This window comes from Clytia hemisphaerica, unplaced genomic scaffold (genome assembly GCF_902728285.1).
Source record: "Clytia hemisphaerica strain Z4C2 unplaced genomic scaffold, Clytia hemisphaerica genome assembly, whole genome shotgun sequence".
In the NCBI taxonomy this organism is placed as follows: domain Eukaryota; kingdom Metazoa; phylum Cnidaria; class Hydrozoa; order Leptothecata; family Clytiidae; genus Clytia; species Clytia hemisphaerica.
In genome coordinates this window covers 1,387,524-1,401,256 of record NW_027103473.1, presented here as the reverse complement: position 1 = coordinate 1,401,256, position 13,733 = coordinate 1,387,524, and the positions used below count along the sequence as shown (strand labels likewise).

Genomic DNA, 13,733 nt, shown 5'->3' with positions numbered 1-13,733 from the left:
GTTCACCAAATCGTCTGATGGCATTTTAATTTATACTGGACGAATCCTACCATCTGATCAAATCACCATTGTTGGGAAGTTTACTTCAACCATGAAAGACCTTGCCCAAGATACATTTTGCGTGCCAGTTGTCACCAAGGATTCCCCAATAGCCATCAGCATCGCCATGGATACACATTGGAATCATCCTTCATGTCGTCATTCTGGTGTCGAGACTACACTCAGGTATATCTTGAAAAGGGTATACATCATTGAGGGTCGTTCATTGGTGAAGCACATCAGGAAGAATTGTCAACGGTGCAGATATCTACGAAAGAAGGAAATCCAAGTTGTTATGGGACCAATGTCAACAGCAAACCTCACAATCGCTCCAGCGTTTTACTCAACACAGATCGACTTGTCTGGACCTTATTTGTCTTTCTCACCTCAAAACAAAAGAAAGACAGTGAAAATTTGGTTAACAGTCTTTTGCTGCTGTTCAACGTCGGCAGTTTCAATCAAGGTCATGGACGACTACTCCACCGATGCATTCTTACAGTCATTCATTCGTTTTGCATCCAATCATGGTTATCCAAAGAAGTTGTTCTGTGACGGAGGTAGCCAAATCGTCAGTGGTTGTGAGAACATGAAATTGGACTTCCAAGATCTTCAATCCAAGATTCATCGTCAAGCCAAGGTCGAGTTTTCGATTTGTCCTGTCGGAGGACACAACGAACATGGAAAAGTAGAAAGGAAAATCAAAGAAATCAACCGATCAATCGAAAAGAATGTACATAAAGAAAAATTATCATTGCTTCAGTGGGAGACACTTTCTGCAGTCATTGCCAACACCATCAATGATCTACCCATTGGAGTCAACAACAAAGTCGAAAATGACATTCTCGATCTTATCACCCCCAATCGTCTACTACTTGGAAGAAATAATGATCGTAGTCCTGTCGGAGATATGATGGTAACCACAAAACCTTCAAGAATGATTCAAGGAAACCAACAAATCTACGATGCATGGTTCGAATCGTGGCTCCTTAATCATGTACCAAACCTCATGGACCAGCAGAAGTGGTTTACCAGTGACCACAAAATTCAAATAGGAGATATCGTGCTATTTAAAAAGTCAGATTCATCTATCTCAAAGACGTACCAATACGGTATAATCTCAAGCATCCAACCTGGAAAAGATGGTGTAATTCGGAAAGTCTCAGTTCGTTACTGCAATGCAAGTGAGAATACAAGTCGTGAAACGTTTCGTTCCATTCGAGATCTCGTTTTGATCAAGTCTATCGACGAAAGTGATGTTTTCGAGGAACTGGCTGGAATGATGTGATTGTTTATGTTTGTCGTTTATCGGTATTGTTCTTGAAATTTTATATCCCTCCTGGGGGGAGTGTAATCTTACGAACTGTTCTTATAACAGACAATATAAAATTTCCACAAGCTTTTTAATTTGACGCTCCTTCGTGTATTAATTTCCTTTGTTTGTATATAGCATATTCCCAAATGACATTTTCTCTACGTTTTCTTTATACTAGGATAATTAATTTTAATTATTAGGCAATTATTTTATGCCATACTATCTCCGATTCTTTCACGCTTGTGACTTCTGAATTCATTCTAATTTTGGTTTGATGGGAGAAAGTTGTTTTTGACATGAGTTGATTTCTCAAGAAATTCAGTGAAAATTTATCGTTTTCCTTATGGCAAAGTATCTTTTATCCAGCTTATTGTTGTAGTGATTACTCGCCTCTAGTATTCACTACCTTTCTGGTCAGCATCTACACAGCATCTCACTCGTGGCCAGCTGGTGAGTTTTTCTCTGCTGTTTTCATTTTGTTCTTTTTCATAGGCTTTAGGTTAGGTTTTGTCTGGCCTCTGGTCTTCTCTGTTTGGCCTCATTTTTCTCTTTTCTGTTTGGCATTTTTCTGTTTTACACATTTTAGGTTAAGTTAAGTTAGGATTTAAGTTCTAGAATTTTCTGTAAGTTTGTCATTCATTTTTCTCATATTTATCTCAGTTTAATCATTTCCGTTAATTAGTCAATTAGTCATATTTTCTCTAATTAGGATCAAATTTTGTCTTGTCAAATATTTATGAATTTTCGTTTTTCTTTCTTCATTTAGTTTGAATATATCTATTCTCGCATTCGACCCTCTCGCGTCAAGATTATTTCGGACACACCCCAGGTGCGATGCACTAGGCCCACAAGCCTAGAATCTATTGTACTTACTGTAACATCTACATAATAACAAGCGATGCCAGCCAAATTTTCTTCTTCGCATAGAATTAAGGTGTTACTATCAAAAATCTCTTGCGATTCTGGTTGATCTGGGTCATCTTCATTAACCACTGTTTCTTCAATCATTTGCCAAATGAAATTGATGATGTAATCAGTTGTTTTTAAATTCTCATAGGAGAAAACATAATTCAGCAATTGACGCCCGTTTTCTGATGGATTGTTTAGTATCTCAATCAATTTGGTTCGATACAGATTGTTGTAATCCTTCATCAATTGTTGAACCTTCTTTTCGTCATTATTTGAAACACTCTGTAAAGATCAAAATCAAAATGTAAACTTTCCGCATTAGCGAGGTTAAGCACGGGGTTTTTTGACCGTAAAGTGCGATACCGTAGGCCTGTACATAAATTGCCAAATCAAACTATGCAAGTGAAATCTTATATACAGGCCTGTGGTACGGTATCGCACTTTACGATCTAAATATTTGCTTAACTTCGCTATTATCAACACTGGATTAGAAACCCTGGACCTCGCGATACCCGCCAGTTTTGATCGGAGTTTTCCTAAAAGTGGTACCCAGAAAGAAGCCATTGTAGTGTTAAAACTTTGCAAAGCAACAAACGACGCTATACATCTCAAGTAGTCAAGGAAAAGTAGATCTTTGTGAATATTTTTTTTCATTTGTTTTTACAGATATTGATATTGATTTGATATTAAGGGGGTTCGATTGAGCACTAGAAAACTTGAAACGTTCTGTATTAGGCCGAACATTTTGAAAGTTCTATTATATCACCAAAATCTATTAAGTATTTGAGCCAAAGATTTCCAGACGATCTCAATCGAACGCAATCGATTATCAAACGAAATCGAATCTCAACCGGATGTCAACATTCTGGGCAATATTCGATTGGTTCGACCGTAGTTCCTCTGTATTCGATTGTCGTTCGATTCCGTTCGATCGTTTTTCAACTTTGTTTCTATTCTCTAAAGTAGGCTAATTTCCCATGGTAATGGTAAAAAAAGAGTGTCCAACGTCCTTTCATGTCCCGTTGGAAACAATAAGGGGTGGGTTACGGTTACTGTAAAAACCGAGACAAGGTAAGGCGGAATTCCATGATTCAACAAACCTTTCAAGTGTGGAAATTTGCCTGATCTTAAGAGCTTTCGCATGTCGGAAGAATAAATTTCTAAATCTGTTGCCAGATAAGTAAGCCTAAATTAACAATCGAATGCATTCAAACACAATCGAATTGCAATCAAATATCAATCGAATCTGAAAATTGCAGTAATATTCGATTAAGATTCGATTGCGTTCGACAATCGAATTTCAATTGTTGGATTGCGTTTAATTTGGTTCGTTGGCTCCGTTCAATCGAGACCGTCTGGAAATTTGGGGATTCACGCTTATTAGAATACGTGTTAAAAACAGGGGAATTTTAAAAACTTACTATCACTGCCTCTTCTAGTGCGCTCCAGTAGTTTGTGATGATCAAAACAAAAGTTTCGAAATCCCTGGTATCCATCTCCTTGTCATCTTCTTGCTCAGTAAAGAAATCCTCAATCGATTTTTTAGCCATTTCAAGTAATGTAATAATGGTTGTCTGTAAGTCACAAAAAAAAACATTTTACCCTCCAATAGTCGAATATTATACTGGGTGCGCCAAGAAAGAATACATGTTTTCAAGATATTATGGTTAAAAATTTTTCTTTCTTTCTATTCAATAGAGAAAAGCTCAGCTTAAATTTTGGTATATAAAACTTTAAATTCGGTTCAGTCACTCAAAAGTTGAGGAAGGTTCAAAACCTATTTCCCGATTTTCCCACCGATTCTCATTGCTCCTTAACTCTCGCATATAGCTCAAAAGAAGCGCATTAATGTTATGGTTACGGAAAGTGCTGGGTCAAAAATTTAAACTAAGACGATTTCAAGATATCAGCAAAAAAACTGATTTTGACGTTATGAAATTCGTCGAAAAAACACGTCATAGGTAAGGTTCAAAGGACATCATTTTTGAAAAACGGCAATAACTTCAAATATATTAAAGCAATCAGCACCAAATTTTGACTGGAGACGTTGATTGACGTCATTTTATTGTTTATACGTCAAAAAATGACGACGTCATCAAAAAATTTATCAGAATTTTATCAGAATTGATAATCAACATCTCCAGTCAAAATTTGGTGTTGATTGTATTAAAAGATTTGAAGTTATCGCCGTTATTTCAAAAATGACGTCCTTTGAATCTTACCTATGACGTCTTTTTTCGACGAATTTCATAACGTCAAAATCAGTTTTTTGCTGATATCTTAAAATCAGTTTAGTTTAAAATTTTGACCCAGCACTTTCCGTAACCAGCTCGTTAAGGAGCAATGGGAGGCGTTCGGCGTCACGCAAAATGTGTTTTGGACTTGCCTGACTCACCAGTTAAAAAACCGACAATTTTGATCTATCCAAAATGACAAAATTCATTAAAAAAAGTGGCCAAAACTTTCTCTCTGTTAATTACCACTGAAACAGTCAAATAGCCCTGAAACGATTGAATTTTTTCGATTAAAGTCTATTCACGATAAGTGTGCACTCTTTTTTCTTTTACCTATAACTTTTGAAGGAATTCTTCAATCTTTATAAATTTAGTATCATTGGAAAGATATTAGTGAGTGGAACAATTTGAAATAAAACAATCTTTAAGAAAATTCTAAAAGTGAAGATGAAAATGAAGAAGAAAAAAATGAAGATCTTGTAGAAAAGTGCTATAACTTTCATTTTCACTGGAGAGATTCTTTGATCTTAGGAGATCATCACTGTGAAAAAATTTCATTAAAATATTTATTAAATATAAAGTTATGATACAAAGTTGATAAGTGATTGACCCCAAAAAACAGCAAAAAACTGCAGAAAACAGCGTTTTTAGACGTCAACCAGCTCATAAATTTTTTTGATATCTTTTTACTGAATGATTATTTTTGAGAATTTTTTTCACAGTGATGACGTTCGATGATCAAGAATTCACCTCAGTGAAAATGATAGTTATAGCACTTTTCTACAAGATCTTCATATTTTTCTTCTTCATTTTCATCTTCATTTTTAGAATTTAAAGATTTTTTTGTTTCGAATTGTTCCACTCACTAATATCTTTCCAATAATACCAAATTTATAAAGATAGAAGAATTCCTTCAAAAGTTATAGGTAAAAGAAAAAAGAGTGCACACTTATCGTGAATAGACTTTAGTAATGCTGATTTGAGGTGTCTGAAGCACAAAAATTGTCCAGATGGTGACAACTTCCATATTAAGCTTTCCTCTATAAAATAGCGGTCCCAGTCGTCGTAACAGACGACTTTTCTTACAATCCAAAATGTGCGTAATAAGTACAAAAAGAATTTCTGGGCACTAATCAAGTTGAACTGATTTAAAAAATTTTCACGGAAACGGTTTGAAAGCTGCTAGAAAATTACCAGCAGGTTAAAATCGCCAGCAAAAATCAAAACGCCAAAGAGAAAAGCTTCAGACACGTATGACTGTTATTATGTAGATATTCGTTGTTAACTGGCTAAATAGAACTTGATAGGTCCATCAAAAGAAAAAGGTGGATGTTTTTTGATCGAGATAGGAAATAAAGAAAATATCTTTTCCACTTTCCGAAAAAAAGATCATAATAGTGTTGGTGGTTTGACCTTGATTAAGATTCTCGCGCTAGCTGACACACAACTTGAGTCGAACGATTACCTCCTAACCGAGGGTGGTAAGTGACTTAAATGTAAGGTTACGTTTTCGAGTGTTCCAAAAGTGCATTGTGTAAGTGTTTGAGTTTTTTGAAGAAAAAAACAGTGGTAAATTTGACCATTTTTGTCTTAGAATGGACAAAAACTTTCAAAGGGAACTACTGTCAGTGTGTCAGCTTGGGTGATAAACATACCGGAATAGGAATAGGAGGTGCTGGTGGTCTTTGTAAGCTCTGAGGTTCCGAGATAGCGAGAATTTTGTTTGTTTGTTGTTCTGGTTCTGGTTCATCTTCTTCGTTCTCTTCTTCTTCATAATGAAAGAAAATAGTGCATATTTTTTATAGGAGCAGGAGGTTCTTTTGCGATAAACTAAGAACAAATTTATGGACAATGTCAGCTTTCCATTACGGAATAGGCTAAAGCTTTGGGGACACAGAAGCAAATTTTGTGCGATTGCAATAAAAATGAATTTGTTCATGGTTTGATTTTTTTCATCTATTGGAAAATGTTGCAAAATAGCGATATCTGATGTGGGGACACAATGAAACATATCCATGCGACTAATCGCGAGAAGATTTGTTTCCGTGTCCCCCAGAAAATGCTACGAACTTTAAGTTAAAAAAAATAATAATACAACATACATACCCTCTAACGTTTGTGGTTCATTTTCTAGAATATTTTGAGCTTTTGTTACGATTGACTCTTTTTGCTTTCTTGTTATATTTGGCACTTGGCCCTGGCCCTTTATAAAAGAGAAAAAACCGAAACTGAGGAGAAGGCAGCTCAGCAAAAACATATTAACCACAGAATCGTTTGTATTTCTATCATCAATTAACAAGAAATAAATGATTATTTTGATGAATCATAAACTCTTTTTAGTAAGAATAAACCAGCTGCGCTGGAAAGTCAGCCCAAAAGGCTTAGAAGTACAACTAAGAGATTTAGCTTTGTTAAAATCTGAAAAGCTTGAAAGAGCGTATCTATTTGCTTGAAACGTTCAGACGAAAAAGTAGTGGTGCATAGTGGGATCCGTCCAAAGCAGAAGTCGGTGAAACAAATTAATACCATTGCTGTATTGAATTTGAGTTTCGCTCCTCAAAATGACAGTTGATGAATTAGCCAATGAAAGCTTGTTTTAGTTTCTCTTTTCAAACTGCCTCAGAAAAAAGCGCGAATTTTTTGTGGTCCAGTCGTTTACTCGTTTTTATTCAGTGAGTGAGTCCTGCGCTTGTTCAACTATTAGAAATGTGAGTCCAAAATTGGATTGATTTCTTCTTTTATATACTGATGGCGAAATGAATAGCATGGTTTGGACTGAGAGTTTGAATTTCCCAGATCCTAAAAACAGCCAATCAAATTTTGTTATTCTTTCACTGATCACACTTTCTTGGAAAAAACACAAGTTCAGAAATTCAGTTTTAATTTTAGTAAGTGAGGAAACTGCTAAATTTGAATTTCCCACTGTAAACTTTTTGAGTAGAAATCACAGCTCGAACCCGTCCTGTATATATCAGATTATAAAAGTTACAGGACGGGTCTCCTGGAAAAAATCTCAAAACTCAATAAGCGGGGGGGGGGTTGGAATAAATATATCCTCCCCCACGCATGCTAAACCGGCGTTTGCGACGTTTGCAACCGTCTAGTTATTTCTTTTTGTCAAGTAATAAAAAATGTAAACCTTTTTAATGTGAGCCGTAATACCAAAGATAACAGAGTAGTACTTAGGACTCCCTGCTGAATGCTCAGCAATCAAAGTAAAGGGTCATATTGAGCAATCCAGGGAGCGAGAAAGAGTTGTTTCTCCCCTACATTTGGATAGATAGCTATTATCGAAAAAGGAGCCTTCTAGCCCTTTTATTTAGTTACTTACTGAATTTTGAAGGACTTTTCCTGCTGCCCATCTAATAACTCTTTCAGCTCTTTTTTCACATTTTGGGGGTATCAAAGCACACTGTTTTCTGGCATTGTTAATATTTCTCATAGTTCTTCCCAATTTCTTATTCTTGGTGACATCTTTTTTGATTCTCATGATTCGATTTGTGGTCTTCCGAATGATCGTCCTCTTTTTGACACTGTGTACAAACGAAACAAATAAAGAATGTTATTACTAAAACTTCATTACCAAAAATAATAGGACTAAGACCATGTTCAGACGTTACGGTTCCGTTCCGAAACCGTTCCGAAACAAGTGTGAACGTCAAATAATTCGAAACGTCTAAAAAGAAGACGTTACAAAGCAAAGCAGATCGAAACGATTTCGCTCCACTTTTTTCATCAGAACGGAACTGCTCCGTTTTCTTGCTCCGAAACGTTCCAATATGAACTCACTCGATCCGTAGCAAAACGGAACGGTAACGTATGAACATGGACTGAATGGAATTGAAACAGGTTGAGAAAGAATCGATTTAGAAAATACAATGAATGACATGATTTCTTTTGATTTCATCAAGTTATGATTGATTTCTCGTAAAATATTACAATGGACATGTCACGAAAATCGCTCATCGAAGAAGAAAAATGTCACAAATCTTTTTGATTTTGACCTTCCAACCCTAGCTTTTAAGACATTTTTCTTCTATCATATCGGCCGTCCGACCAATATTTTCTGAAGGTCTTCCCATAGAAGCTAGGGCAATGAATATTCTAAATGTGTTAGTTTTTTAATGTCTAAAAATTTTTAGGCCAATTCCCCTTAGGGGATGGTACAATTTATTTATTTATCATTTATTCCCATAGAACAATAGATAAAATTTGTCTTGCCTAACCCAATCGAAAAGAAAAATTGATTCGCACTCAACCAAAGACAACCACAATTTTTAAAATTTTATTTTGATGCTGAATTTTTTGATTTATTCAACATGATATAGTCCAGACCCGATCGAACTTTTCAAACCGATCGGACAACCGAACTAATCCAGATCTATCGAACAATGAAGTTCGATTAAACCGCTTCAGCGTCAGTTAATACTAAAAGTAAAATGCAGCATCGAAAATGTTAACAAAATATATCGAAATTCGTGCCCATTTTACATTCAAAGCTTTACGAATTTGAAAATTTCTATTATAAAAGCAACAAAAAAAAACTAAACGAGGAACACAGAACCATTTCGGGATATTTTTCAGATGTGCCATTAACCTCTTCACCTTAAACCCCTTTGCAGTACTTCTTCTGAAAATTGGTTTTAACCCTTTAAGTGTCAATATGGAGTATATTGGACATGGGGTATATAGGAGGGCTCCTTTAATGCCCAGTTTGAGTAAGAAATCGTCATTTTTGGTCTAACTTGTAGGAATTGGATTGTGCTTCATGATCAAGCAGAAAAAATTCAAAAGTGAGTCTTTCTTGTGGGATTTTAAGCAAAAAAAGCTCACTTTTTTGAGATTTTGACCTTTTTTGACCATTTTTGGTCAACGAGTGATCAAAGAACCTCCAAATTTAGACCCTATTTTACTTTATTCTATCCTCTAGTGGTTTGATTTGAACTAGGCACCTTTTCATCGCCTTTAAAGTTTGAACGTTAGTTCATTAAAAAAATTACTTAGAAAATTTTAGAAGATTTTAAAAAAAAACTTAGAAAAAAAAGACCGTAGCACTAAAAGGGTTATGATAGAATTTTTTTACGATTTTTACTCACTCCAAGACTGCAAAACTAGAAACTTTTAGATGAACCCTCCCCCTTTTGAAAATTTCTCCCTTTCCACCCCCACGTTTCTACCCATGTGAACTATGAAGAGCGCTTTGAAATACGAACACTCATTTTTCAAAGCTATTCATTCAAAGTCTTTCAGAATCACCCTCGAATGTCCGCCAACGATGGCTAGCCACGATGGCTGAACTACTTCTAGAATAAGAATAGTTTTACTCAAGAGATACTCTTGATTTTGGTTGATTTTAGCAATGCAAGATCTTTTGTCCTTGCCACTAGATTGAAAAAAAAGGCATTTTCGATTCGATTTCCTTTCAAAATAACCCTACTATTTTTTACTTTACTTGAAAAGTCAGCTTAATGAAAGTAGCAAAAAATTGCTTTAGATAATTTTCTTGAAACATATTAAAATTATCTTAATTTTTTCCTTGGAAAATACAAGAAATTGTTTATCGGTCGATTTGCCTCAAAAAATAAAAGAATCTGTTTAAATTATTTCCCTTACCATCTGTTTTATTTAATTTTCCTTGGAGAATACACAAATTATTTACGGTAAATTTCCTTTGAAAATACGAGACATTTTATCTGCATAATTTTCCTTGGAAAATTTAGGAAAATGTTTTAATCAAGGTTCTAATTCAATATACAAGAAAATTTTGTTGTTCATTTTCCTTGGAAAATACAAGAAATCATTTACATTTCTCTCATAAGCAAGAAATACATTTAATTTCTCAATAGTGAGCGAAGCCAGTTTAACTATCATGGTAATATCTCGGACAACGCTGGGGAAAATCTTTAACATTAAAACTTGCAAATAAAAAGTGTATTTTATCCTCTCCCCTCAAAAGCACTTTACAGTATGATAATCCACTCCTACTGATTTTTCCAATCAAAAAATAAGGCGATGAAAAAAATCGCACTGGTGGAAATAGCGCTTAAGGGCTCTGACCATAGTAAAAAAATTGATTTTGGTATTTGAGCATAAAAGTTATGTTTCAGGTAGGTTCCTTTACACTTTTAACAAAGAATATTGCATTTAAATTAAGAATTTAATTACAATACAGTAAATGACGTTATGAACTTTAAAAAAGACGTTATAATATGTTGCATTACCCTCTTTTTATAAAAAGTGATAAGTTTAAATGGATAATTAACCTTTCCGTTTCGAATTTTTTTCAAACTGATCGCAAAAAATTGAACTGTTTTAAATTTTTCGGAAAAATTTCCTTAATTAATGCATCAAAAGTTATAGCTGTTTTCCTATGAAAAATTGGGATGAAAATGTATTTTTAGTTCGGTAAACGATACATCATCTACCACAAAAGTTTTTTCAAAATATTTCTTCTTCGCTGAAAATAAACTCTTCAAAGTTGAAATACTCTTCCCTACAAAAGTCTTCATTTTCTTCTTTATCAAATTTTTTCTTTGCGATTCTTAAATTTTCAAATTCAAGGATAGTTGTCCTAACAGAAAATGTATACATATCATGTCAAAGTTTTGTTAGCTACATCAGGCAGAAATTTATATTTTGTACGTGACAAATATCAAAATTCACTACATATGGTCAGAGCCCTTAAAGTGTCATATCATAAAATTTTCATTTACATTATGAAAAAAAATTCTCTTCAGCAGACACATTGCGTATTGGATATGCTTACCTAATAAATCTCATCACTGTCTTTTTAAAAATGATTCTCTTTATCTTCGTCTTCGTCGTCTTTGTCACGATCATTTTGGTATAAAACTTCATAACCACCTTTCGAATTTCTTTCATGCATTTTTTACCAACTATTCTTTTGAGTCTTCTCTCAATTTCCATCAAATCTAAAATGGAAAAAAATAAGTAGATTGCCATTGCCATGGTTTTAGACCATGTCGAGATTTTCAATTGTAATTCCATTTTCTTTTAACAAACGTTTTGCACTCCTTCGCGTGTTTCCGACGTACTTGCTCTTTTTTGTTAAATCTGCCAGTAGATTGCGTATTAGAACTATGCAAGATGTAATTAAAATTTTCTTTGTTCGTTCAATAGAGAATCAATTTCCGAAGTAATAAAACGGGCATTAATTCAGTTTTACAAGGTCATAAAAATTACGAGGATTATTTATTTTGGGTATTTAAATGTTGTTCGGCTTTTTTTCCGGAGACACTACTGTATACTGAAATTGATTCCAGCCTGTCTGAGCACTTTATTATCAACCACTTATGTGATTGTCAAATAGTTTCTCAAATTTATAATTTTTAGACCAACTGGTAATTTGTTAACCTGAATTAATACAATAATGACCGGTTAGTGAGGGCTGTACTGAGAAATATTGCCCGAGGTCAAGTAACAACCCAGCTTGCGAGGCTGTTGCGTTGACCGAAGACAATATTTTCAGTACATCCCGAAAAAAACCGGTCATTATTGTATTTGTTAACCGTTTCCTTCATTGGATTGATTTTCAGCGCTTTGTCCAGGAAAAATAGCGAAATAAAGCGAAAAAAACAAGCGAAAAGAGATCAAAAATTGTTATTATTTCTGATATCAGAAATAAAAAATGAGAGAAATGATGTCAATGCATTGTTCATTTTCCTTTAAAAAAGTGACGTCACAATGAATTTTCCTAACGACGGGCAACTTTGGACAGTGTAGGCCCGTCGTCATGCAAAAAGAACCAATAGCATTGCGCAAAAAGCCGTGTAGCCCGCTTTGAAAAAGTAACCGGTTAACAATACACAATAACACTCATTTTTTATAATTTAGTATTTTGATCCTAGATTTGTTGTTACCGGTGGATACCCCTTAAAACCTACAAAGAATAGAGGTACCCTCTATCTGAAAATTTAGGTGGAATTTGAGGCTTAAACTTTTTGTGTTGAAAGTACGCTGTCTATGGTTTTCTTCCCTAGCAGTGAATGTTTTGTAGAAACCGGTTTTCAGTTTTTCACGAATAACTTTTTATAAAATAGTCCTTTTGGTTCTCAAATTTTGAATAGTGATTCACTGCAAAGTTACTAATGTTACAATTCGATCATTGGTATCTAAATATTTTCAAAACTGTACATTAAAATAAAAAACACCTAAAAACTTACTCTATTATACCTTCAAACCTACAAACATTGAAACCAATTCAATTTTCAGATTTATTGGCCAATACCATAAATGAGCTTTAAAATAGAATTTTGAGGGCCTCACAATTTCTTTGGGGTCTAACCATAAAGTAGAACATGATTTTTTATACCTACCATGAGTATAGGTACCTAAAAGTATAGGTTTTATGACCTTAAATTCAATTGTGTATAATCTCTAGGTCCGAAAAACTTGACTTTTTGAAGGGATTTTTAATAAGATTTTTAATAACTTCAAAATCACTTCGTGATAATTGAAATTCTCGAAATTAAGTATTTCATGAAAGTGAAAGTACATTTATAAGAGGTTGTAAAAGAGTGAATTATACAATATTGAATTAAGTTGGTTAAGAGAGCCCATGATCCAACTTTGTGGGTATTAAGGGGTATCCAGTGGTAAACTATGTTCTTATTTCTAGAAATGAAATTTCGGCATTGTTAAGTCTCGTTGTTCACTAAAATAAAAGAAAGTACTACACGTATTTTTTATAAGAATAGTGCACTGGATGAGGGTCAAGTATTCTTAAGAAATTGTCGAAATTAAGGTTGAAATATTCTTAACGTATTCTTACTTTTTTAAATTTGACATTTTTTAAACATGAGAAATGATCAATTTGAGAGTTTTGGACTATTGAGTGAACATTTTGGATTAGAATTACATTTCTTCCTCAAGCTCTTCAATTTATCTCTAACAAAGGAAGCATTTTTTTAAATACAAAATGACTGTATTTTTATCAAATTCCATGAAATTCACCCTAGAGGGTATTTTTAGGGTATTTTTACGAGTTGGCCAATTTTCACCCTGATATTCTTATAGAAAATATTCTTCGGGATATTCTTATTAAAAAAAACGTGTATTATAAAAAAGAAAGTTTAACAAACCATTTTTAATCTGTCGGCTACTCCATTTGCGCTTTATGTTTGTGGAAAACAGTTGTTGTATTTGTTTGGGCACGGGCTTGCACGATTCCATTAATACATTGATATTTTTCTCGGCTTTCTCTTTTTCCTTCTCCATTT

The 13,733-nt window shown here is 34.1% G+C and overlaps 1 protein-coding gene across 3 annotated transcripts in view; it reads right to left on the bottom strand.

The window, feature by feature from the left end:
- Positions 1-13,733, bottom strand: part of LOC136798431 (uncharacterized) — a 27,309-nt gene extending 13,576 nt beyond the window's left edge. For all 3 annotated transcript variants that reach the window (XM_067055038.1, XM_067055039.1, XM_067055040.1), the window contains exons 1-7: positions 13,596-13,733; positions 11,261-11,426; positions 7,826-8,027; positions 6,601-6,697; positions 6,150-6,262; positions 3,682-3,834; positions 2,225-2,542 (exon numbers count right to left, since the gene is read on the bottom strand). In XM_067055038.1, the coding sequence (XP_066911139.1) occupies positions 2,225-2,542; positions 3,682-3,834; positions 6,150-6,262; positions 6,601-6,697; positions 7,826-8,027; positions 11,261-11,426; positions 13,596-13,731 (1,185 nt within the window). In that variant the 5' untranslated portion in view covers positions 13,732-13,733. The remainder of the gene's footprint in view (positions 1-2,224; positions 2,543-3,681; positions 3,835-6,149; positions 6,263-6,600; positions 6,698-7,825; positions 8,028-11,260; positions 11,427-13,595) is intronic.